The sequence below is a fragment of the Giraffa tippelskirchi genome, chromosome 1 (assembly GCF_054371585.1).
Source record: "Giraffa tippelskirchi isolate mGirTip1 chromosome 1, T2T-mGirTip1v1.2.pri, whole genome shotgun sequence".
Lineage (NCBI taxonomy): Eukaryota > Metazoa > Chordata > Mammalia > Artiodactyla > Giraffidae > Giraffa > Giraffa tippelskirchi.
Genome location: NC_137275.1, coordinates 42,333,725 through 42,361,268, shown reverse-complemented (window position 1 = coordinate 42,361,268; position 27,544 = coordinate 42,333,725). Strand labels below are relative to the sequence as shown.

The 27,544-nt window shown below is 36.3% G+C and overlaps 1 protein-coding gene across 50 annotated transcripts in view; it reads right to left on the bottom strand.

Annotated features, from left to right (window-relative positions):
- CLOCK (clock circadian regulator) overlaps positions 1 to 27,544 on the bottom strand; it is a 119,580-nt gene that overhangs the window by 56,619 nt on the left and 35,417 nt on the right. For 37 of the 50 annotated variants that reach the window (XM_081589393.1, XM_081589646.1, XM_081589402.1 and 34 more), the window contains 4 exons: positions 13,619 to 13,709; positions 8,087 to 8,176; positions 5,439 to 5,498; positions 1,776 to 1,924 (listed from right to left, as the gene is read on the bottom strand). In XM_081589393.1, the coding sequence (XP_081445519.1) occupies positions 1,776 to 1,924; positions 5,439 to 5,498; positions 8,087 to 8,133 (256 nt within the window). In that variant the 5' untranslated portion in view covers positions 8,134 to 8,176; positions 13,619 to 13,709. The remainder of the gene's footprint in view (positions 1 to 1,775; positions 1,925 to 5,438; positions 5,499 to 8,086; positions 8,177 to 13,618; positions 13,710 to 27,544) is intronic. The other 13 variants (XM_081589480.1, XM_081589619.1, XM_081589422.1 and 10 more) reach the window with 1 other exon arrangement.

Genomic DNA, 27,544 nt, shown 5'->3' with positions numbered 1-27,544 from the left:
AGTGTACTAACAAGGGACAAAGAAATTAGTGAGAATACCATTTGTAGAGATAAAATGTAATGACAATGTAGGCACTAAAAATGAACACCAGCAATTTTGACACATTACCAGAAGAATCAACAAAATTTGGCAACTGTGATACTGTACACTAAAGAAGATGAAAAAATGCAAAATTCTTCTCAGGTTTGAGTCCCAGGGGAATGAAAGGATTGTGGTGTGAAAATGGAAAGCTGAAAGAAAGAGATGACTTGACAAAACAAAAATGAATTCAATTTTAGATGTGTTGAGTCTGAGAACATTTAAAACCAAAGATCCAGAAGTTACCTGGAAATGAAAAACTGTAAAGTCTGCATCTAAAAATACAGACTTAGCAGTTTAACAGAGAGGCAAAACCAAGGGTAAGAGCATAGAGAAAGCATGAACACAAGATAAGACCTAGAGAAATGTCATGTTCAGAGGGCAGAAAGAGGAAAGAAGTTAGCTTGGTTGGGAGAGGGAGGTGAATGAAGAAGTCCAGTGTATCTCAGAACAAGGAAAAAGAAAGCCAGTGGAGGGCAGGTAAAAATTTCCAGTGTTTCAGGGATGCAGAAGAGGATGAGGTATAAGAAAGAGCTACTGCTTTATTGGCAGCAGAGAGGGTGGGGGTCATGGCATTAATAAAATTAACAAAAATAATTTTAAACAGTGGTGAAGCATAAACCAGGCTAGTAATATATTACAGAGTGAGTTAGTGAGAAACAGAAGCACTAGTTACAAATTCTCTTTTGAGAAGTTCTGTAGTTCATTTGCATCGGAAAAAGTAAATGTCCTTCTACAAGTTTTTCACCTATTTTCTATTAAGTAGCATCTGTTAAGTACCAAAATACTTACTATTCTCTAAAATTTCCTTTCCGTGACATATTTACTCAAAGTGATTTTCTTTAACAAATAATCACTTTAAAACCGTGTTTATTTCCTAGTCACTGAAGTAATCTGGTTAAATTACGTATCTCATGATCTGACTCGATTCTCTTCCAAATACACTCATAACTTTCCAACTCAATTCTGTGCTCCAGTTAAACTGACCTCTCCTTGCTTCTCTGGTTTTACACATACTACTCCCTCCATGTGAAATGCTGTTTCCTTAAGATACATGTTTCCTTAAGATAAAAGGAAGACTCAGTTGAAAAATCAACTGGTTTTATGACTTCTCTGACACATTCTTTCCTCTGTGTTCTCACATAAAGTTTATTCTTTACAAGCACCACTCACATTATAATTACTTGCATTCTAATTAGCTGTTTATATATTATTTGTCTCCCTTGGTTTGAGTTACTTGAGGATCAGAACTATTACCCTGCACCACAAGAATCTAGGCTATGTGTGTTAGTCGCTCAGTCACGTCTGACTCTTGGCGACCTCATGGACTGGAGCCCACCAGGCTCCTCTCTGTCTATGGGGATTCTCCAGGCAAGAATACTGGAGCGGGTCACCATGCCCTCCTCCAGGGGACCTTCCCAACCCAGGAACTGAATCCAGGTCTCCTGCATTGCGGGGAGATTCTTTACCATCTGAGCCACCAGGGAAGCCAAGGATATAGCAGGCACTAAATAAATGTTTGTTGAATGAAAGAAAGAACATACCAGGGAATCATTAAAAGACAATTATTTCTTTCTCTTAAAAAAAGGTTAGGAATCATCCAGTCTCAACCCTCACTGCCAGGATTCTATCACATTATGCTTTAAGAGAGAGTCTGTTATTACAAAAAAATCCATTTTACAAAGTTAAAAATGTACCTTTATGTTTTCGTAAAAAATCGATGCTCTTCTGTAGAACAGTAGATTTGTCCATCTTTCTAGCATTACCAGGAAGCATGGATCCCAGTTCTTTAATGAGAACATTAAACTGATCTCTACGTTTCTTTTCAGATTTGTTTCTAGATACTCTGATGGAATAAAAAATTACATAAGCAGCTTTCAAACAATCCATTTAACTACACAAATAGTTTAATACAATGCACAATATGGACACAACCACAGAGCACATACTTCTGTGAATACAAATGGTAATGAATGTTCATATTCTAGGTTACCAACAACATAATTAGGACAACAATTTTTCTTCTTGGCTTAACCACTAAAGAAACTTTTTCATATTAAGCACCTGGCATAACTGTTTTTAAGACACATTACGTTCAAATCTCAATTTTTACTGAATCTAATATTCATCAAGAATTTGTGTTTCCCTTACAAGGCTATTATTATTACCTTAGTGATAATTTGTGATATTTTGTGAAAGTACATATAATATATAAATACAAATTATTAAAAATTACTGAATAGGAGAAAGTTATCCATCTCCTATAAGCTTTAAATTATAAACAGAAATCTAAAGATGAAAATCTCTCTACCCTCAGGCTTACCCACACATTTTTCCTCTTTACTCCTCTATCCCAGCCTCCAACACAGAGCTGTAACCACTTGCATGCATATCTGTCTCTTCACTGAGCCATGGGCTTCTTGATAGTAGAGCCCAATTTTTTTCATCTAAGTACTTAAGCATAACACCTAACAAACAGTAAGTGCTCAAAATATATGTGCTAAATGAATAATTCCCACTGTTCTAAGTGAAGCAGTAACTAGGAGCAAATTCTTAGCTGTATTGAGAACTTGTAAAATAAATACAACTATTTACAGAGCCAACTAATCATTCTGTAACATTTCTAACTATATGCTCTTTGTGAAGTCAGACTTCAGAATTCAGTTTTTGTTTAAACAAAGTATACTACTTTCCCAAAAGGTCAGAGGATAATTCTATTAATTTAATTTTTTTCAGTAAAGAAGCAGCATTTATTCCATATTAGTACTGGGAAGAAATACAAAAAAAACTCTTAAGAAATGCAATAGAAATTAACTGACCCCCTCACCAAACACTAAACTCTTTGTTACAATGATAGACTGTACTAACAAGGACTAGGAATACTGGACAAAGATAATCCCTTTCAAGAAATTCACCTAAATTCTATGGAAACTCCTAAGTGTGCTAAATCGAAGCATGAAGGCTGAGTGAGAAAGGGGGCGGGGGGTAGTGGTGTGTGAGAAGGCCATTCCAGACACAAGAAACCTGTACAAAGATGAAAACCTATCACAAGCAGCTCAGCATGGCTAATGTGGCCAGAGCACAGGCTTTCTGTGCCCAAGTACGCTGGAGTTGGGGGTGTGGGTGCTGGGCAGTTCGGAATAACAAGTACTCAGAAAAAAAATCATTAAGTTTTTGTGCTACACAAAAGGATTTTAGTTTTAGTGAAAGTCATTAAATAGAGAAAGGTACTGAAAGGTTTTAAGCAAAGAAATGCCATGAACAGAACTGCTTGTTAGTAAGACCATTCCAGCAACCAAGTAATGAAAGAATCCATGTAAAACAATTCATTTAACAAAAGCTACTGAAAACTTACTGTATGCCAAACAAGACTGGAGGCCAGATGACCATTTAGGAGGCAACTGCAATATCCTAGGCTATAAACCACAGCAGTGGCAGTGTTAACACAGCAGTGTGGGTCTGAGGATTAATAGGCAGAACTAGCAATTCTAGGTAAATCAGATTTGGAGTGAGGAAGCAAAAGAAAAATCGAAAAGAATTTCCAAGTTACCATGTAATATAACATGAGATGTTAGTTTGGGTGGAGAGATGGTTTGGGGAGAATTTAAGTATGGTGAAATTGCTTGTTTGACATGTTAAAGGACATATACTAGAGGAAGTGAGACAGATTTAGCTCTACTCCTCTAGAAAGGTATAAGCAGGAGATAAGCACCAGAGAATTAGTATCTATGAAATATCTGAAGACATGTGTAGGAGGTAAAATTTAGAGCCATTACTGTATATTTATACGTTAGGCATTATTGGAAACATTTAAAATTTCATTTAATTCCTATGAAGTAGATCTTATTATTTTTCATTTTATAGGTGTGAAAACTCAGGCATAAAACAGAATATGCCCAGGATCATACAGTTACCATGAAGTAATAATTTAAAACCGGCATTTTAACTCAAGTGTAAGAAATACATGGAAATCAAATACCACTGCCAATTCTACCACTGGATCACACTCATTAAAGCAACTTTACTTCATGTTACACTCAGGTTGGAAGTACTCAGCCCTTGTTATGACCTCAATAATAACAGCTCATAGATGTCACAGCCCAATGCGGTCTGGGTAATTCTGACAGCATTATTAAGAGGCCTTCTTTCTCCAAGGTTTCCCACAACCATAGTATTTTTAGTCCCCTAAAAACATGATCAAACAAACCTTCAAAGTCTCTGCAAACAGAAAACCCTTAGCTCACCTTATCCATCTACAAATTTGGCCTTTAAATCTGTCCAAGTTAATTCTTCAAAGTTCTGCCTCTTCATTCAGCCAAGTCTGATTATTCCCACCTTAACAGTGACTTAACCTCTACCCTAAAATATTTTATAGAAACTTTCTCCCACTAGACTGAAAGGAAAGGAGTTATCCTATATATGTTTAGCTTCAAGTACAGGTCTTTTTATTTACTTGAATAAAGTTATATGGCTTTCCTCAATATTTTTCTTATCCTAGTACCTTTTATTTTGCTAAAACAGACATTTAGGAACTATTATTTATTACATGTTTATTTTTGTTTCTGAATGTAATGCTACAACACCCTCTACCCTCATCTAAGCACCCACATAGTTCAATGTGACTGGGAAAAAACCAGAAAAGTACTGCTCACTCTCAGTGACTACAAACTTGGCTGTAACGCTATTTGGACCCTTCCTCCTGCTACTTTAATTACCATCAAGGCCCATAGTTAAGGTTAAACCCTCACCATCACCACCATGGCTTTAGACGCCATCTGCTCACCTACTTGATGATACCTCTCCATCAATTCTCCCCATCCTCCCCCATCATTTATTTTCCCTTCTATTGGAGAATGGAGGCATGTCAAAAGACACAGAGAAGCCAACCCTGAAAGACCTCCAAATGCCAAAGCTGGAACAAACCAAGCAACTGAATAAATAACATAGCACTGGAGTATAAGATCCCCCCATGGGAGGTGAAACTTAATTCTCCCATCTCTGTTCTGAAGTGTGCTATACTAAATAAATTGCTTCCAAAGAATAGAGTAGGTTAAGGAAAAATAGTGACTATAATGATGACTCTAGGCAAACCCTCCCTTAGCAAGTGATTGAAGGCTTACATCCCCAGTGATGTCATGTAAATACTATGTGCCATAATGTGATGTGGTGAGAAGGGCACTTTAAGAGGAAAATTTTATTTAATTTATAAACTACATACTGATATCCTCAGCTCTTCTACTTTCTAACATATCTAAGTTCTTAAGACAGATAGCTTTTGGAAATCACTGATTTACTATTTATTTACCATTACATTTATTATTACTTATTTTTTTACTATATTACATCGTAAGTTTAACTACCTTTTTGCTTTGTCCTTGTCATCTTCTTCCACCAACCCATCAAAAATACTACCATCATCTCTGAAAGGAAAAGATACAGAAAATAAGAGCAGATTCACTAAGCAACAGCAATACTAAAACAAAATGTAAATTAATCAATTATAGCCTAGGATCTTTGTAGAGTTACAGACTGCACAAATTCAAACCCAATAACTACTAACCTGTTTTCTAATACATACAAAAAAGTTCAACTATGTTTTACATTTTAAAAAGTTTATTAGAATAAACAAGAATTTAATCAAAAGTTAAATATCTTATTTCAAACTTTTAGTAACTAGAGAAAATCAGTGTATTTGCCATTAAAAAATGATTCACTTAAAATTGTCTTTAATTATAGTAGCACATTTTTAAAATAGACATTTACTTTATAAAATACAAATCACTCAGAAACATCACAATATCCAGAATGTTAACTTACACTGATATAATTTCATTCATTACTGATTCATTTGACAAACATTTTTTTTTTGTTAGCACTCTCGTGCCACGCTCTGTTCTAGACATGGCTACTAAGCAGTTAGCAGTTAGTTAGAGGTCCCTGCTCCCCTACAGCTTACTTCCTAGTAGAAAAAAAAAAATCAACATGAAAATGTATGAGCTGTTTTTTATTTTTAAAGGAGCAATGTTTGTATTACTGGGTGGTTATTTTAGTCTGTGTGGTTAGGGAAGGACTTGAAGTGGGAACGTTTGAGCTAAGATCTAAAAGACAAGAAGGGGTTGGTTATGGGAAGACTGAGAGGAAGAGCATTCTAACAAAAGCCTCTCTGAAATCTAGAGACCTGGTGGCTAACTCCTTAACCTAAGGGGCAATATTAAATAGTTTCAAGTGACTTATGATCTTTTACATGAACTCATTATTGATTCCTTTAACCACATCTTTCTGTGGCCTATCAAGTGCCTATGAGTCCCACAATTGAGATCATCTACAAATCTTCTACCATAGCAAAATTCTGGGGTTCTATGTAAACACTAAAATTTATAAAAAATTCTCTATGTAAATGCACATCATTGAGGAGAGAGTCCATTAACTTTCATGATATTCAGAGAGAAAATGAACTCACATTAAAATGAACTCATATTTAGGGATGAACATTCTGATGTCATCCCTAGATGTCATACTGTCTAGAATGGGAACTGGAAATCATTCAAAAGCACAACACTGAAATCATATTTAATACATCAGGAGTAGTGAAGAAACATTCTTTCTGAGAAAAAGACTACACATAGATTCCATTTGAAACTACTGCACAGCCCAAATCTATAGCAGCGGTAAGCAGGGCTCCCTGAGGAAACTCCTTGCCCTTCAGGTCTTAAACTCTGGTCAAGTATGTACCTTCACTATTTACTTCATAGAAAAGGGAAGGAAGCTGCCTCTAGATGTCAAAAGTCACTTCTGTGCACAAGTCTAGCTATAAAATTCTTAAAGAATCCCCTATGGAAAAATCACACAGTATACTAAAGTAAAAGCATAGGAACTTTAGAGTCAGAGAGACCAACACAGGTCGTAACTCCAGCTTTTTATTTACTATGTGACCTTAAAACAAAGCTATTTAACCTTTCTGACCTACAGATCCCTCATTTGTAAAATCTCATGGAATTACTGTGAAGTTAAATGAAGTTAAAACACAAAAAGTGCTCTGCGTGTTAGCTGTCAGAGTAGGTATTTTTAAAAAGCTGTCACTGTATTTCATCAAATTTAAGATACCACTGATGATAAGACTTATTATGTCCACTAAAAGTGAAAGTGAAGTTGCTCAGTTGTGTCTGACTCTTTGCAACCGCATGGACTGTAGCATACCAGGCTCCTCCATCCATGGGATTTTCCAGGCAAGAATACTGGAGTGGGTTGCTATTTCCTTCTCCAGGAGATCTTCCCGACCCAGGGATTGAACCCGGGTCTCCTGTATTGTAGGCAGACGCTTTACTGTCTGAGCCACCAGGGAAGTCCATTATTATGTCCACTAAGAAATTTAATAAAACTACCAATTAAACTCTGATAAGCCTACTCAGGGAGTTGATGATAGACAGGGAGGCCTGGTGTGCTGCAGTTCACGGGGTTGCAAAGATTCGGACACGACTGAGCGACTGAACTGAAGCCTACTCTAAGATGAATTCTAGTGTCGAACATGTTAAAAGGTTAAAAAAAAAAAAAGTTGAAGGAGGCCTATCCTTTACCTAAGAGTAAGATTTAAAGATTATAATTTTAACTAATGAAATCCTATTAATAATTACAGTTACCTCTTATGAGTCACACCTGCTAGATGTTTAAATGGCTGAAGTTAGGACCAATAGATAAGGAGATAGATGATTCCAGAAAGTGCCAAGGAAACCCCTGAAATTGTCGTAATTCCTTTCAGAGCAGTTCTGACCAAATCACTCAAAATTACAGCTCAAGATCCATTCAGAACACAAGCCACATGCTGTTGACTTTGGCTCTAGATAATACATTTTACTATTATGTGACATTTGCTCAGCACAGAAGGTAAGTATAATAGTATTAATCATTAAGCATAATACTTCTTTTATCAGTGATACAGACCACTACTCTAACAGTGAATTTGTAAAATAGCTTTACATAATTCAAAATAAATGAGTCTCTAAAAACATACCTGTCAACAAGTGAGTTCATTTTACTACAGCTTACGGTAAACAACATAACATGTTACGTTTTCGTCTTGTGGTAGACATTTGTACTTCTCCTTGAGTGGAAGGAAAAATAAATGGTCATTAGTTTTCTAAAAAACTTATTTCTACAAAGTATTAAATAATCTGAGAAATACTATATGTTTATCATAGAGATTTCAAAATGTTTTTGTTTCTACAAAGGACTAGAACATTATTTTCAGAAAATAATCCTTAGCTGAGGCACATTTGAGGTTTGGTTTTGTTTTGTTTTCTTCTATAAAAAGAGCTACAGAGGAAAAAAAAATTGAAGACCATAATTCAGTTTCTTTCTATAATAAAGTAATCAAAAAGCCACTATATTCAGTACAGATTATAACTATATAGCTATGTAAGTAGGCTACATATGTCAGTCTAGGTAAGTAAGCTTTAAGAACACCAGCTAATGGTCGATAAACATTTGCTAAAAGCCTATTTTCTATTAAACAGTACAGTTAGCTTTGGAAATAAAAGGATGAAAGATACAATCATTATAGGCAAAAATCTGCAATTAAATAGGGAGGCAGATAACTAAATAATTACAGCAACAGGGATAATGAAGGTACATGCGGGGAGTCAGAGGAAATATTCTTGATGACAGTCATATTGTCAGGCAGCAGAGATTCTTGCTATCGAAAATGTGGTCCTGAGACCAACATCATCATCAGAGAGCTTGTTAAAATATAGAATCTTGAGACCAGCTCTAGTCCTAGTAAAGCAGAATCCACATTTTAACAAGGTCCTCATGCGATTTGTATGACTATTTAAGTTTTAGACGTAACAGGCTAAAGGACAAGAAGAGGTAATAGTTGACAGGATTCTAGGCCACAAGAATAGCAATATGCAAAGCCACGGGCCTTTATGAGATGAGAGGGCATCATATTTGAGGAACTTTTCTCTTCAGAGAAAAATGTAGGTATATTACAACTGAAAGTTTTAATTACCAGAGTAATTAAAGTGAGTATAAAGTGAGAGACAACAGGAGTAGTAAGGGGGTGAAGGCAAGTAAACCGAAAAACAGCCTTATTATAAAGTTTCATATTTTGCTGCTGCTGCTGCTAAGTCACTTCAGTCGTGTCCGACTCTGTGTGACCCCATAGATGGCAGCCCACCAGGCTCTCCTGTCCCTGGGATTCTCCAGGCAAGAGTACTGGAGTGGGTTGCCATTTCCTTCTCCAATGCATGAAAGTGAAAAGTAAAAGTGAAGTCACTCAGTCGTGTCCGACTCCTAGCGACCCCATGGGCTGCAGCCTACCAGGCTCCTCCATCCATGGGATTTTCCAGGCAAGAGTACTGGAGTAGGTTGCCATTGCCTTCTCCGCTCACGCCGAAAGAATTAAAATATACTGTTTTAAAAAAAATTACTGCTTTAAAACTCAATCATAAGCCTAAAATTTCTCTCTATATTCTACACAGTTTTTCTAAAGTAGAAGGCAGGTTTTACCCATAAAAGATACAGTCATGAGTTAAATATTGAATAAACACCTTAATTCTAATATCCTAACAGTTTTGAGCCAAAAGAAATTTTATTTAAAATTTAGAAAATAGTGTAAATTGATCTGTCTCTCTAACCAGAGAATATTAAAGAACATGAAATTTTAAAATACTCAATCACTGTTTTCAAATGTACACTCATGAGAGGAAGACAATAACTCTTGATAAATGATGCTGGGTTGCCTAAGTGGTTATGGCTGCAGAAGTGGAACCGTGCAGGGCTAAGAGTTCTTAAAAGATAGTGGGGAGGATAATGGGGTGGGGGGGGAGGGAGGGGCGGTGGTTAAGAAAAATAAAAAGAACTAATTCCAGGACAAGATAGTGATTTTAAGTGTCTGGGTCAACATCAGCAAATACAACACAAAATTACAGAACTTCAGAGTTAGAAGAGACTTTAAAGATCACCTAAGTACAGACCTCTGGTCCAACAGACATACTTATCATCATGATAATAACAGAGGGTGGTTCTATCATTAGAACAAAAATAACAGTCCAAAGGTAACAGAGCCAACCTGGGTGAATTAAAAAAAAGAACAGTTTCAGTTTAAAGTTAAAAGACCAGATTTGAGCCTTATATGGCACCAAATATCCACTTGTTTAATTATGAAAAGACAGAATAGGACAAACTAGAGGGAAAAAAAAGACCCAAAGAATAAGGACTTAAAGACTATACAGGAGCGACCATGCTGACTCTAAGGGAGGTGAATTCAAAATGCTTTAGAAGACAGCCTGATGCTTTCTTAAGCTATTTTATTATTGTTGGTTAACAGAATTTTTCCAAACACTATTTGCTGTCCAACTAATTGAACAACATAAAATTACATCTCTGACAGCTTAGTCCAAGATCTTTTCTCTACTTGTCCAGCCAATTGATAGGCATGCTATATATTTAAGGGAAAGATAAAAGGAAGAAGTGAAGTAGGCCCAACTAAGTAAAATAACTTTTAGAAGATTTCCCTTGATTAACAAAACAAAGTGGTAATGTGGGAGCAGCCACAGGTCTTGTGTCGGGACTATTCTAGGACCCATGTTTTCAGTACTAAAAGACTAGGTATAGTTTACACATGTTCATGCTATGAACTCTTAAGGACTCGTTTTTAGAAGACATGTGAACTTCCTACTCATAGCAGGAATTTCTAATACAGATTAAATATTATTGTTAAAACTCTTTTTTCTTAAATATTGACATTAATAGACCAGTATGGTATGCAATAAAATGTCTTTAAAAGGAGCAGTTTCAGTAGTTGGAACAAATTAAATTATGTAAAAGATCAAGTTACAGCTAGGAATCAAATGCTCCTTTACATAAGCAACTTGAGCTCAAAATCATTCAGTGATATGAATCACCAGCTGAGTAAGCACTACATTACTATTTTATCACAACAGAGGGCAGGATGGTATAAGTTTTTTATAAACATCATTTTATTTTATTTTATTTTTTTTAATAAATTTATTTATTTTAGTTGGGGGCTAATTACTTTACAATATTGTAATAGTTTTTGCCATACATTGACAAGAATCAGCCATGGGTTTACATGTGTTCCCCTTCCCGAACCCCCCACCCACCTCCCTCCCCCTCTCATCCTTCTGGATCATCCCATTGCCCCGGCCCTGAGCCCTTGTCACATGCATCGAACATGGAATGGTGCTCTGTTTCACATATGACAATACACATGTCTCAATGCCATTCTCCCAGAACGTCCCACCCTCACCTTCTCCCTCAGAGTCCATAAAATTGTTCCATGCATCTGTGTCTCTTATTCTGTCTCGCATATAGGGTTATCGTTACCATCTTTCAGATTCCATATATATGCATTAGTATACTGTATTGGTGTTTTTCTTTCTGGCTTACTTCACTCTGTATAATGGGCTCCAGTTTCATCCATCTCAGTAGAACCGGTTCAAATGTATTTTTTTTTAATGGCTGAGTAATATTCCATTGTGTATATGTACCACAGCTTCCTTATCCATTCATCTGCTGATGGACATCTAGGTTGCTTCCATGTCCTGGCTATTGTAAACAGTGCTGCGATGAACATTGGGGTACACGCGTCTCTTTCAATTCTGGTTTCCTCGGTGTATATGCCCAGCAGTGGGATTGCTGGGTCATATGGCAGTTCTATTCCCAGTTTTTTAAGGAATCTCCACACTCTTCTCCATAGTGGCTGTACTAGTTTGCATTCCCACCAACAGTGTAAGAGGGTTCCCTTTTCTCCACACCCTCTCCAGCATTTATTGCTTGTAGACTTTTGGATAGCAGCCATTCTGACTGGTGTGAAATGATACCTCATTGTGGTTTTGATTTGCATTTCTCTAATAATGAGTGATGTTGAGCATCTTTTCATGTGTTTGTTAGCCATCTGTATGTCTTCTTTGGAGAAATGTCTGTTTAGTTCTTTGGCCCATTTTTTCATTGGGTCGTTTATTTTTCGGGAATTCAGCTGCAGAAGTTGCTTGTATATTTTTGAGATTAATTGTTTGTCTGTTGCTTCATTTGCTATTATTTTCTCCCATTCTGAAGGCTGTCTTTTCACCTTGTTTATAGTTTCCTTTGTTGTGCAAAAGCTTTTAATTTTAATTAGGTCCCATTTGTTTATTTTTGCTTTTATTTCCAATATTCTGGGAGGTGGGTCATGGAGGATCCTGCTGTGATTTATGTCGGAGAGTGTTTTGCCTATGTTTTCCTCTAGGAGTTTTATTGTTTCTGGTCTTACGTTTAGATCTTTAATCCATTTTGAGTTTATTTTTGTGTACGGTGTTAGGAAGTGTTCTAGTTTCATTCTTTTACAAGTGGTTGACCAGATATAAACATCATTTTAAAAACAACTTTAAAAAATTTATCAAATGGGGAGCTATTAATAACTAATAAACTGTATCAGCAATTCAAAGACTGCCAATATGGAAGCAGGGATATTTTAAATTCAGCACACAACATTACAGGTAACTAACAGAAAATCTCAATACCTGGCAGTCCATCTTTGGAAAAGAATTCATACACAATGTAACACATTCTGCATTAAAAATAAATTATGCTGTATCTAATGATATGATACTACTTGTCCTCTGAATCCCATCTGCTGTTGTTCTCAAAACTTTCCATTTCTACATCACTAATTTCTCCCTCCAAAACTGCATCATTCTGATCAAAATCTTAGTGTATTACCCTAAAGAAAAAACGAAACACAAAACTTCCTTGACCCACCAATCTTCTTCAGGTACTGTCCTCCTTTTCTGCTCCCTTTCACAGAAAAACAATTTGTCAATTGTGTACAGTTGGTATTTCAAGATCTTTAATTAATTCTCCTCTCTTGTTTTAAAACTTAGTGTTGATTTTCACAAATGTATACCTGTTCAAAGTTTAAAGTGTCCAAAAAGTTTTACAAGACTTATTAAAAAACCAAAGTTCTCTGATCCCCATATTCTACGTTCAATGCCTTTCATCTCGTTAACTCCTCCCTTTGGTAGTTAACTGCCCATTTCTAATACCTCTTACCCCACTCCAGTACTCTTGCCTGGAAAATCCCATGGACGGAGGAGCCTGGTAGGCTACAGTCCATGGGGTCGCTAAGAGTCGGACACAACTGAGCAACTTCACTATCACTTTTCCCTTTCATGCACTGGAGAAGGAAATGGCAACCCACTCCAGTATTCTTGCCTGGAGAATCCCAGGGACAGTGGAGCCTGGGGGGCTGCCGTCTATGGGGTCACACAGAGTTGGACACGACTGAAGCGATTTAGCAGCAGCAGCAGCTTACTACTTCTTGATTCTTTCTGTTTTAGGTGGGGTGACTACACAGTCCCAATTTATTCGAGTAGTCCCAATGTAATTACTAAAAGCACTTGCTTCTGTTCCGAAAAGTATCTTTAACCCATCATCTACTGAATTCCACTATGAAAAACAATAATTTAGCACTGATTCTCCTCAACTCATCTTCCTAGGGATGTGTCATTTCAAAGCACATTTCAAGATACAATCATTTCATTACCTTTTGTATTTCTGAGATCTTTGAACTGATTCTTCAGAAAACTGTAATTTCAATATATTCTTCTGTATGGCTGACCATCAGTCTCAGAATTCTATTTAAACAAGAAAAAATTTTGTTAGATTTACTCAACTTATATAAACATTTATCATAAAAGAGGTTTTAAAATAATTTTGTCACAAAACAATATATAGGAAACATTAAACACTAATAATTGTTTCTAAAAGAACTTTAAAAAACTACAACCACTGAAGTTAAAAGACAAAAAGTATAAAAATAAGTATAACTATAAAGTATGTTAATGAACATACATATATATATGTGCTAACAAACACTTATATATGATGAATATAAACAGATGTAATTTGTAACAGAGATCAAGTGTGGTGGTGGAGAGAGAAGTAAAAGAGTAGAGTTTTTGATGTTAGCAGCTTAAAATATATCATTAAAATTATGGTAAGCACAGAGAAAATACCTATAGAGGATACCTAAAAAGGAAATGAGAAAAGAATCAAAGCAGAATCAAAGAATCAAACCCTATAAAAATTTTTTTAAAAAATCAATGAAACACAAAGGAACACCAGAGGAAAAAAAGTGGAAAACGCTACAAAATGGACAAAAAAAAATGAACTAAATAGCAACAGTCTTTCCCTATCACTAATTACTTTAATTGCAAATAAACTGATGAAACCAATCAAAAGAGAAAGTAGGTAAATGGATAAAAAAAACAAGATCCAACTATATGCTATCTGTGAAAGACATTTTAGATTTAAAGATACACAGAGACTGGAACTAAAAGACTCGAAAAAGATATTCCATGCATAATGGTAACCAAGAAAGCAAGAATGGCCATACTTGTATCAGACAAAACAGACTTCAAGTAAAAAACGATCACAAGAGATTAAAAAGACATTATATAAAAATAAAAGCATCAAATTTATCAGGAAGATAAAACAAATACAGGTACAATTACACCCATTTCACATGCTAGCAAGGTGAATGCTCAAAATCCTTCAAGCCAGGCTTGAACAGTACACGAACTGAGAATTTCCAGATGTACAAGCTGGATTTAGAAAAGGCAGAGGAACCAGAGATCAAAATTGCCAACATCCACTGGATCATTAAAAAAAGTAAGCAAATTCCAGAAAAACATTTGTATCCGCTTAACTGACTATAGTTAAAGCCTTTGACTGTGTGGATCACAACAAACTGCAAAATTCTTAAAGAGACAGGAGTACCAGACCACCTTAATTGCCTCCAGAGAAATCTGTATGCAGGTCAAGAAGCAACAGATAAACTGGACATGGAATAACGGACCAGTTCCAAACTGGGAAAGGAGTTATGTAAAGGCTGTATATTGTCACCCTGCTTATTTATTAACTTCTATGCAGAGTACTTCATGTGAAATGCTAGGCTGGATGAAGCACAAGCTGGAATCAAGATCGCCAGGAGAAATATCAACAACCTCAGATATGCAGATGATACCACCCTTATGGAAGAAAGTGAAGAGGAACCAAAGAGCCTCTTGATGAAAGTGAAAGAGGAGAGTGAAAAAGCTGGCTTAAAACTCAATATTCAAAAAAATACATTTGAATCGGTTCTACTGAGATGGATGAAACTGGAGCCCATTATACAGAGTGAAGTAAGCCAGAAAGAAAAACAACAATACAGTATACTAATGCATATATATGGAATTTGAAAGATGGTAACGATAACCCTATATGCGAGACAGAATAAGAGACACAGATGCATAGAACAATTTTATGGGCTCTGAGGGAGAAGGTGAGAGTGGGACGTTCTGGGAGAATAGCATTGAAACATGTATATTATCATATGTGAAACAGAACACCATTCCATGTTCGATGCATGAGACAAAGGCTCAGAGCCGGGGCAATGGGATGACCCAGAGGGATGGGATGGGGAGGGAAGTGGGTGGGGGGTCCAGGAAGGGGAACACATGTAAACTCATGGCTGATTCATGTCAATGTATGGCAAAAACTATTACAATATTGTAAAGTAATTAGCCCCCAACTAAAATAAATAAATTGATTAAAAAAAAAAAAAAACCAAAAAAAACTCAATATTCAAAAAACTAAGGTCATGGCATCTGGTCCCATCACTTCATGGCAAATAGATGGGGAAACAATGGAAACAGCGGCAGATTTTATTTTCTTGGGCTCCAAAAATCACTGCAGATGGTGACTGCAGCCAGGAAATTAAAAGACACTTGCTCTTTGGAAGAAAAGCTATGACAAACCTAGACAGCATATTAAAAAGTACACATATCACTCTGCCGACAAAGGCCCATATAGTCAAAGCTATGGTTCTTCCAGTAGTCATATACAGATATGAGTGCTGGATCATAAAGAAGGCTGAGCACCGAAGAATTGATGCTTTCAAACTGTAGTGCTGGAGAAGACTCTTAGAGTCCCTTGGACAGCAAGGAGATCAAACCAGTCACCTTTAAAGGAAATCAACCCTGAATATTCATTACTGATACTGAAGCTGAAGCTCCAATAGTTTGGCCACATGATGTGAAGAGCCAGCTCACTGGAAAAAACCCTGATGCTGGGAAAGAGTGAAGGCAGGAGCAGAAGGGGATGACAGAGGATGAGATGGTTGAATACCATCACTGACTCAATGGACAGCAGTTTGAGCAAACTCCAGGAAATAGTGAAAGACTGGGAACCCTGGTGTGCTGCAGTCCATGGGGTCACAAAGAGTTGGACACAACTTAGCAACTTTACAACAACAAAAACTCAATAATCACTGTGAATAATTGAATTAACCAAGACCAACCCAACCGTGCCAAAGTTAATGCAAAACTTTATAGTTATAGTTTGCATCTGACTTATGCAATGCCCATTTTATGTACTTTTTAAAAACCAAGAATATGCTATGTATGTAATATGACAGCAAGACGCACGGAAATTTATGACAGTAAAAAAAGAGGGAGTATTTTTGAGCACAAAAAGAGACTGTTTTTTTATAGCAACAACAAAAGATATCCCTGGAGATTAGGGACTCAAATAAATATAAAAGGTCTGAATCAAAAACACCAGAGCAGTAGAACTGAATTCCTGAAATGTGCATGAAGCAAATTCAGAAGCCAGTTCCTAGTGTCCTACTTGGTATTAAGTATTTTGGGATAGAGTTAGTCATAATTAAAGCACCTAATAAACCCACATACTGGAGGAGTGAAAGTAGAAGTTAAGACCATGAGTTTAGAGTCAGAAAGGCATGGATGAAAATCTTTGGGACAATTAACTTAATTATCCTAAGCCTCAGAATTCTTTCCTAAGGCAGCTGTTGTGAAGTCTAAAGGATATGTAGGGATATCAATTATTAACAAAATAAACACAAATAGAAACTCCCCCTTTAAAACCAAAATAAAAGGCTTAAACATCTGTAGCATGACAAATAGTATTTTTTACCATATTAAGTATCCCTAAAAGTTATTCAAAAGAGTTTAAAACCCAAACAAAACTAACAACAAAAAGTATGACTAAATAAGGAGCCATGAAGAAAACAAACAGCTAATAAATGTAAAAATTATTCCTGGCGAGGAGCTTTCCCTGGTAGCTCAGCTGGTAAAGAATCCGCCTGCAATGCAGGAGACCTCAGTTCAATCCCTGGGTTGGGAAGATCACGTGAAGAATGGAACAGCTGCCCACTCCAGTATTCTGGCCTGGAGAATTCCATAAACTGTATAGTCCATGGAGTCGGAAAAAAGTTGACACAACTGAGTGACTTTCACTTTCTTTCAACAGAAATCAAAGAAGTGAAGTAAAAACAGATTTTAGTTAAATATTAGTGATTCCTTAAAAATTCTACTTCATATATTTATCATTCAGCAAATATTTACTGAGTGCTAATACAAGTGTCCAGTAGTACAATGACTGTACTTTTGAAACGGTGAAATAGACACAGCCACTGCATTTGAGGTGCTTCCCAGAGAAGGCACAAAATGTTCTCTGAACACCCTGGGAGTGACATAGAAGTTAAGGAAGTCTCCTGAAGAAGTGACACGTAAACTGAGATCTTAAGAATAAAATAAGATTTCATTAAGCAAAGAGAGAAATTTCATCAATGTCAAAAGAAAATGTACACAAAGGTCTGGAGACATGAGAAGGGAACTGTGATTTTAGAATACTACCAAGTACCTTAGTGTTGACTGGAGCAAAAACCTATGGACCAAGGGTAACAGAGGTGGTGGTAAGAGATGATAATGATGAGGTGAGTGGATCATGAAAGGTCACATGAAGGTAACTCCCAACCCCACTCCCCTCAATTAAGACACTGAAAAGTTTTAAGCAGGAAACTGACATTAAAAGACACTTGTTCTTTTGAGCCATCATCTGGTTACAACACAGAAAACAGAATATAAGGAGGCAGGACTAGAATTAGAGAGAATAGTTGAAGTATAGTATTGTAACAGTTCAGGTAAAACAATATAGAAGCAGAGATCATTTTAAAAAATGGAAATTTTAATAGATACTGAGATGACTAGACAGAATTTGGTGACTGATTAACAGAAGTTGAGGGCAGGGAGAAGTCAAGAGTATCACTCAAATTCTGGCTTGGACACATCTGTGGGGTGGATAGGTAATACTGGAGAAATAAATTGGAGAAAAGAGGGAGGGAATGATGTTGAAAGCAGTGGCTAACATTTATTGAACATTTACTACGTGCCAGGCATTCTTCAAAGTTTTCTCTCATTTAAGACTCAACAATCACATGAAGTAGGCTCTATTATTATCTCTATCATTTACAGATGCGGAAAATGAAACACAAAGAGAATACATAAGCTGGCCAAGATGAGCAGTAAAGGTAAGATATAAAACCCAATCATCTAGCTTGAACTATGCTCTTAATCGGGCTTCCCTGGTAGCTCAGCTGGTAAAGAATCCTGCAATCCAGGAGACCCTGATTCGATTCCTGGTCAGGAAGATCCCCTGCAGAAGGGATAGGCTCCCCACTGCAGTATCCTTGGGCTTCCCTGGTGGCTCAGACGGTAAAGAATCCATCTGCAATGAGGAAGAAGTGGGTTCGATCCCTGGGTGCGAAGCTCCCCTGGAGGAGGGCATGCCAACCCACCAGTATTCTTGCCTGGAGAATCGCCATGGACAAAGGAGCCTGGCGGGTTACAGCCCACGGGGTCACAAAGAATCGGACACGACTGAGTGACTAAGCACAGCACACAGCAGCATGCTGTTAATCACTGTGAAACAAACACCTCACAAATATTTCTAATGATGGATACAGTTTTAGACATGTTATGCTTAAGATATATATGGGACATGCAAGAGGAAAAATGTAGGGCAGGCAGCTGGAAATATGGGTGTGGCTTTCAGAAAAGAACTGGGTGAAGATGTCAAGTGGGAGCCATCCAAGTAAATATGCACATTAAAGATAATGATTAGATGGACTTCTCTAGAAAAAAAAAAAAAACATATAAAAGGAGAAAAAAGGCTAAGGCTGAAACCTGATGAAAAAGTAATATTTTAGAGACAAGCAGAAAAGTAGCCAATAAAATGGGGAGAAGGCAGAGCAAAAAAATGTAAAGAAATGGGCTTCGGAAATAGTTCCTGAATGTGAATTATGGATCACGGAGATAACAGAAGTACCTAGCCCATTCTGAGGATCAGCTATGTTATATGTTTGAAAAAGTATGTAGAAAACCCAACAAACGAGTCATAAATTTTAAGTATAATTAGTGTTAATAATACTATCAACTAGACAGAAAAGGACCAATCAAAGATAAAGAAGAAAGCCATGAAGGATTATTTGTCACTAAAATTAAAAGAAAAGAGTACTTCAAGAAGTTGACAGTGTCAACACTGCCCTGAGGACAAGAAAATGACTCTCAAGTGTCTATTACATTTAATAACCGTCTGAGAAGTTTGTGACAGAGAAATGAAATAGACACTGAACAATGCTTTAAGAGAGTAAATGAGCACTCCCTTTCTTAAAAAAAAGTTTGGTGAGAAGTGTCAATAACTTGAAACACTTAAGTCCTTTGACCTAGTAATCTCATTTTGGGGAGAAAAAAAGGAAGTAAGCAGAGATGTATCCAAAGTCTGACACTGAATGCACTATTATTTAAAACAGTAAAGGTAGAAAGATTTAAACATCCAACAGCAGTAACAGTGACATTAAAATATATTGAACATAAATCTAAAATATGTCAAAATATCAACTGTTGTTATTTGAGTAATTGGCGTACGGATTTTTTCCATTTTTACTTTTTCTTTAGCACTTTCTAAAATTTTTCTAAGAACATGTATTATTTTACAACAGGAAAATTTAACTGCTGCCTTTTTCTTGTTTCCTTCCTTTTAACTGTCCAATATTAGAGTCTGGGCTAAGGGAAAAAAAAACATGAGTAACAAACTAACATGCTACTATTACCAAACATGAGTAAAAGAGACTATCTTCCTATGTACTTGTTCCTATAACTTAAAGAAGGAGCATTTTATTTCATCTAATTATTAATATTAAATTACTAATTTAAAAGGTTTATCTCAATAACCTCAGTTTAAAAAATAGAAACTACAATAAATCCTTTTCTAACCTAATAACCTACTGACCTACTGACCTACTTTGGAATTTAGGTTAGTTAAATCTGATATCACAGATCTTTCTGGGACTGGGGGATCTACTGATATAAACATTAATTAAAAGTAGTGCTGAAATTTAATAGATATACTATAAAACCCAACAATTCTTAACTATGTTTATCATGATTTATGAAAAAGTCAAACTTGCTTCTGCAGATTACTATGTTTGTATTATAGCTAAAAAAGATAATTATTTCTGAGAACAATTTTAACTTGTAAAGAAAGGCTGAAATACTTTTTAAATTATTTAACAAATGAGTAAAGATGAAATTTAAGTTCTCAATGAAATAAACTCAATTTATTCAGTAATGAATGGGAACATTAGTTCACTTCTACAATGGGTATGAAACATTAGCATCATAAAAAATTCTTGATTCTACATCAGTTTGTAACACCAATTTAAATCTAAAATTGACAGCAAAAACAAGAAGCACACCCTAAATCAAAGTCTCACGAAACAGACCTCTTAGAACCAAAGAATACTCTGGTTCAAGACAAACATCAAATGCTATCAAAATTCTACCCTGTCAATATTTAGATGTAAAGTGTTTTTGAAAAACTGAAAGATTAACACAGCTCTCTTGGTAGCATACAATACTACTGCAATTATTCAACAAATTTATTTCTTCAAATAATGTCTGAGGTCCCTTGTGGCTCAGCCGGTAAAGAATCCATCTGCAATGTGGGAGACCTGGGTTCAATCCCTGGGTTGGGAAGATCTCCTGGAGAAGGGAAAGGCTACCCACTCCAGTATTCTGGCCTGGAGAATTCCATGGACTGTATGGAAAGTCCAAGGGGTTGCAAAGAGTCGGACACAACTGACCGACTTTCACTTTCACTTTCCCTCTTCGTGTGATGGACTGATCTGGTCCATAGAATACATGAGCACCTTAACCATTTTTTGAGATGAGAGTGAGGCCCGAGACTGTCCTCAGCCTCAAATGAGCCTCACAGAAGATCTGAAGTGCAGCAAGAGTTCAAGCCCAAAACTCAGCATCAACTACATACTGAACCAGGTACCATACCCTAAACCTGGATACCATCCTGCACCAAGCCCTACACTAGTATTCACAGGAAGAAAGAGGGGACCCTGTGGTAGGCAGAATAAGGCCCCACTAAAAGGACCATGCCCTAATCCCTGAAATCAGTGAATACATTTCAAAAAGGGACTGCATAGATGCAATAAGGTTAAAGATTTTGACATGAGTAGTTAGTTTATGCCAGATTATCTGGGTGATCCAATGTAATCACACAAGTCTTTAAAAGCAAAGGACCTTTCCTGTCCATGGTCAGAGCGATGTGAGACAAAAGAAAAGTAGGCAATGTGGCTGGTTTTGAAGGTGAAAGAAGACAGCCATAAGTCAAGGAATATAGGCAGCTTCTGGAAGCTTGAACATACAAGGAAACATTCTCTCTCCTCTGAGGCTCCCAGGAAGAATGCAGCCCTACTGACACCTCTTGCCTTTAGCTCAGTGAGACTCTTATGAAACTTCTGAGGTGCAGGACTGTAAGATAGTAATAATAAATTTGTACTGTTTTAAACCATTAAGTTTGCAGTACTTTCTAAGTTTGTCATTCTATGGCAGTAACAGAAACTTAATACAGGTCTAAAATCTCTGGCTGCTCTTGATAAATCTGCCTTTCCCAAACCCTTTCTCCCTCCACAGTCACAATAATCTATCTAGGAAACCACAGGGACTAATCCCATTATGCCCTACTTTCCTTCATATCAGTCACCAGGAGAGGATCAAGACTCAGGTCACCCCACACCACCTAGACTTTTGTTCCTACACACTCTGTATATCTCCACATTGATACCTTCCCCCTTTCTTTCCCAATTTTCAAAATCCTTTGATTGTGTCCCCTAGACACATTATCATTAGCAAAACATCCTATTTCCTCAACATTGTTTTTGCACACTCTCTTCCCATTTCCTGCCCCAACAGATCTCTCTCCGCCAGGAGTTTTGCTCTCACTCCAGGCCTTACCATTTACCATTGGGAGGAACTCAAGGTGTCAGCTCAGCTGCATTTCTTTCTGGACATTTGAACAGGAAAATCTGTTTCCCAGTCTTTATAAGCTTCTAGAGGCTGCCTGCAATCTTTGGCTCAGGGATCCCCTCCTCAGTGATCAAAGCCAGGAGCAGGTCACATCCTTCTCAGGTTGTCATCTCTTTTGCTTCCCTCTTACCTCTTACCTTAGGAAGACACTTGTAATTACACTGGGCTCACCCAGGTAATCCAAGATAATGATCCCATTATAAGGTCAGCTGATTAGCAACCTTTACTCCTCTTTGTCATCAAACCTAACAGTCACAGTTTCTGGGAACTTAGGACATGGACATCATTGAAGGACCACTATTCTGCCTACCACATACTATGACCCAAGAAAACTCTCTGGTGAACACAAAATATCTTCTGGGGATAAACATTAAACAATCTGATCCATCAATAGATAAGATTGTATCACCATTCAGAACTTTGTAACTACCTGAACTCTTTTCCTTTTGTCTTTCTTGAAGGGAACTGAGAAATACTATAGATAAGAATCTCAGTTGCATGAGTTCAAATGCAACTGAATGTCTAACTTTATTGCTATATGCAACAGGCTCAAGGCATGCTTTTCTCAATGGCCAAAGTCATAGTTTTAATATCCAAATAAATATGAAAGCAGATTTCCCTTTTGGACAATTATTGAATGGGCTACACCATATAAAATGGCATAATCTGTAAGTATCAAACAGATGTGTAACAGGATTGATCGATCCCAGCCTTTCTGGAATGTTTTATTTTTAAGAAGCACTTTATGTAAATTTCTGAGATGGGTCTCCAGAAAAAGAGACAGTAAATTCTATCAACTCAAAAGAAGTACAGAATTTTATCAGTGCTATAAAACTACAGGGACCTGTCAAGAAATTTGATTAAGTAATACTACGAAAATAATAGGTTTGGGGTCAGCTCATAAGATGTTTAATAACTTACAACTAATATGTATAAATCTTATAACAACGTTTTGACATATACTTCATCAATGAGGCCACCAGATGCACGTAAATACTACCAAAACTTAACATTGTCAAAGCCACAAATATTCCTCTTTTTGCAGTGCAATCACTTCACAAAAAAGACGACTGTTTTGATCTATTAAAATTTCAGTAAACTACCAGGTTGCTTTTGTGCAGCCAAGTAGGTCGAGCAAGTTCACAATCATCTGAAAACTAGCTCAAATAGGTTTCGATGCATTCTGAACCACAGATTATTCAGAAAACTGCCATCATCAATGTATTTCTTCTTCACTAAAATTATTATATCTACATTTATTTTCAAGATAAAATTCATTTCCTTTAACTTGTAAGATTTTACAGTGCATGATTTATCTATATGTTGTCCATTTCCACTTTTCTATACCTATTTACTTTTAAAGCTTTCAAATAAACAAAACTACATGGATATATTAAGTATCTTAGCTGACTATTATTTTTTCAATCCACTGACTGACTGCTTGAACCTTACCTGAAATGACAAAGTCTGGGAAAATCACAGCCCAAGACCCTATCTGAATCTGTTCCCTTGATACTCCAAGTATCAAGTTCCTCTGATACTCCAACTCGGAACTCCCTTGATACAGACATATTTGCAGTATTCAGGTAAGAGTTGTTGTTTAGTCCCTAAGTCATGTCCGACTTTTCTGCCACCGGGATCTTCCTGACCCAGGGATGGAACCCACATCTGCATTGCAGGCAAGATTCTTTACTGCTGAGCCACCAGGGAAGCCCTTCATGTAAGAATAATTAAGGATAAAAGAGATATATGTAAATGGCATGCTAATTCACAGCTAGAAGGCCTATGACCAGGCTTCATAGGATGCAACCTAGACATAACAAGCTTTATAGAAGAAAGATAGACCCTTGATACAGAAGAAACATGATTTGAGATTTCCACTGATGATTATCTTCAAGTCTGCTATTGAGTCCATGTAGTAAATTCATGTTTCATATATTTTTCAGTTCTGAAATTACCACTTGATTCTTTTATATGGTTCTATATCAGAGAAGAACTATCTTTCTATTCATTTCAAAAATGTTCACTTTTGCCTCACTGCCCAGGGATATAACATAGCAGTTGCTTTAAAATTTTTCCGATAACTCCATCATCTGAATCATCTCAGGGTTGGCATCTATTTATTGTCTTTTCTTGTAAAAAATAGTCAGATTTTCCTGCTTATTTGTATGTAAAATAATTCTGTATTATATCCTAGGCATTCTGAATATTAGTTTATGAAATTAAGATTCTGTTAACACCTTCTGGAGAATATGATTTTTTTTTTTTGCCTAAGTTTATACTACAAGTTATATATTGCCTTCTAAGGGTGGTAGTACTACTGTCAGCTCAGTTTTCAAAGTATTCACTATGTTATTTGGGTTCATCCTCTGCATGCATCACTCCAGCAAGTCTAGGATTTGAACAGTGGTTTACATCATAGGTCAGTTCTCTGTCTTTTCTGTGTTTCTATGGGTTTGTCCAGGCATGTGTAGCTCATGAGTAAGGTGGGACCTTTGTGGGTCTCCTTTCACATTAGCCCTCTTCCCTGTGAGATTTCTCCAGCATGCACCAATTTTCACAGGCCTTTTCCCTAAATCCCCTGACAAGAAAAATGGTTTTCTCTCAGTTTTAGTGTTTGTGCTACCACGGCAATGCAACTCTATAGGCAGAGATGGTATCAGGGCAGGCTTGGGAGAGAAAAAGTGAAAAAAAGGGGAGGTGGTTTCCTTTTCCTTGTCTTCTGGTAAGAAATAAGGGTCTTCTCTTGGGGTTTTTGCAAACTTCCATACCCACTGTGCAGTTCCCTAGTTCAGCCCACTATTTGGTCAAAGCTGGGTCATGGAAAGAGAGAAAAGGTATATTCACCACTATACAGGCTATTTTTCAAGTTATGACTTCTCAATTTGCCTATTATTAATTTTCAGAGTCCTTAAACAGCTAGCTGCTTTTGCTATTCTATTAAGTGTTTCGTTCTAATCAGTCAGAGGCTTACTCCATTTTGGCCTATTCATTATGTTATACCTATTTCCCAACAGACTTTCACCTCATGGCTTTAGTAGTTAAGGTGGCTCAGCAGTAAAGAATTCACCAGCTAATGCAGGAGACACAGGTTCAATCCCCAGGTCAGGAAGATTCCATCCTCTGGAGGAGGAAACGGCAACCCACTCCAGTATTCTTGCCTGGAGAATGCCATGGACAGAGGAGCCTGGTGGGCTACAGTCTATAGTATTGCAAAGAGTCAGACACGACTGAGCAACTGAGCATGCATACACACAACTGGTCATTATCTAAATCACAATTCTATCAGAAATTGCACTGTGGTGAGTTTCTAATCCTATCATTCTCCTAGCATTTACTACCTATGATTCTTCTATAACAGTCAACTTTCCCTCTCAACTGTTTGGTTACCCTGGAATAAAGTCTATGCAGGAAATAAAAAATAAACCATCTTTCACTTACCAATGATTCCAGAGTAATGAAATGAGAGTTATTTTTAAAGAATTATTATAAACTTTCGAATTCTTATATATTTGGGTTTCAATCTTCGGTAGTTAACATGTATTTTTAAACCTATTGTTATGGAAAATTTCAAATACACACAAAAGTAAAAAAGAATCATGATTAACTCATGTATCCATCACCTATTTTCAGTAATTATCAAATCATGGTCAATCTTGTTTCACCTATTCTGCCCCTTCCCCATTCCTTTCCACCTTCCTCTGTATTATTTGAATCAAATCCCCCAAACTATACTATTTCATCTGTAAATACTCTAGTATGAATTTATAAACTGTAAGGACTTTAAAAAAAACATAATCACAATATCACTAACTTTAAAAGTTAAAAGATGTGGAAGACCTCTACACACAAAACGAAACATTTCTGAGAGTAATTTTAAAAGATTAAATATATGGGAGATAAACTATGGTTAATATATTGAAAGCCTCAATATGGAAAGATATTTAATATATCCAATCTATCTACAGATTCAACATTAAACTAAACAATAATAATAAGAAATAAAAAATATTTACCTTGCTTAATATTAAGTAGGGATTTATTATTTATTTACTTATTTAGGAAACTGACAGGCTGAGTATAAAATCTTAATTGAAATTCAGAAGGGCAAGAACAACCAAAGCAGTTTTGAACAACAAAGGTTGGAGAATTTAAAGCTATAATAATTAAGAGAGTATGGCACTGGCATAACAACAAAGAGACCAATGGAACAGAAACAGAGTCCAAAAATAGACCCACAAATAAATGTCACCTTAACTCCTGAATTCTGCAGGAAAGTATAGTCCTTTCAATAAGTAATGCTGAACCAAATGAATTTCCAAGTGGAAAACAAAATAAACCATGAATCCTACCACACACCATGCAAAAACCTAAACACTCAAGTTTATAGAGGAAAACATAGCAGAATTATCTTCTTGGCTTTGAGACAAAGAATCCTTAAAACACACAAAGCACTAACCATAAAAGAAGAGTTTGATGAAACAGACTTTACTAAAATTAACAAATTATATTAGTACACAATATTAAAAGAGTAAAGAAGTAGGATAGAAATCTTCAATACTTAATCTATCAAGAAACTTATCCTAGAAATAAAGAACTGCAAATCTGTAAGACAGACAACCCAATAGAAAAATAGGCAAATAACATGAACAGGCATTTCTCAAAAGAGGATAAAACAAAGAATCAATAAGCATATATAAATATGTGCTAACCTTTTAAGTTATCAGGGAATAACAAAACTACAAAAAATTTCACTAGATTTACAGCAGAAGAGTTATTAATTTAAAACACTAATAATTTCAAGTGTTGTTGAGGATGAAGAGAAACAAGAACTCATGTACAATGCTGGTGGAAGTGTAAATTGATTCAACCACTTTGGAAAACTAAACTAGGAAGCATCTACAAAAGCTAAATATCCAAATACCCTGAGACTCAGCATTTTCCCCCTTGGTTATTTATCCAACAGAAAGGCATACATATGTGCCAAAACACATGCTCAAGAATGTTCACAGCAGAACTGTTCATAGTAGTCAAAAACTGACAATAAACCAAATGCTCATCAACCGTACAATGGATGAATAAACTGTGGTATATACAAATAATGAAGTATTGCAAAGCAATGAAAAAGGATGAGCCACTGCTATATGAATCAATATGAATGACTCCTGCCAACAAGATGTTGATCATAAAAAAAATGAAGTTCAAAAATAGACAATACCAATGAATATTGAATCAAGCCAGAATAACAG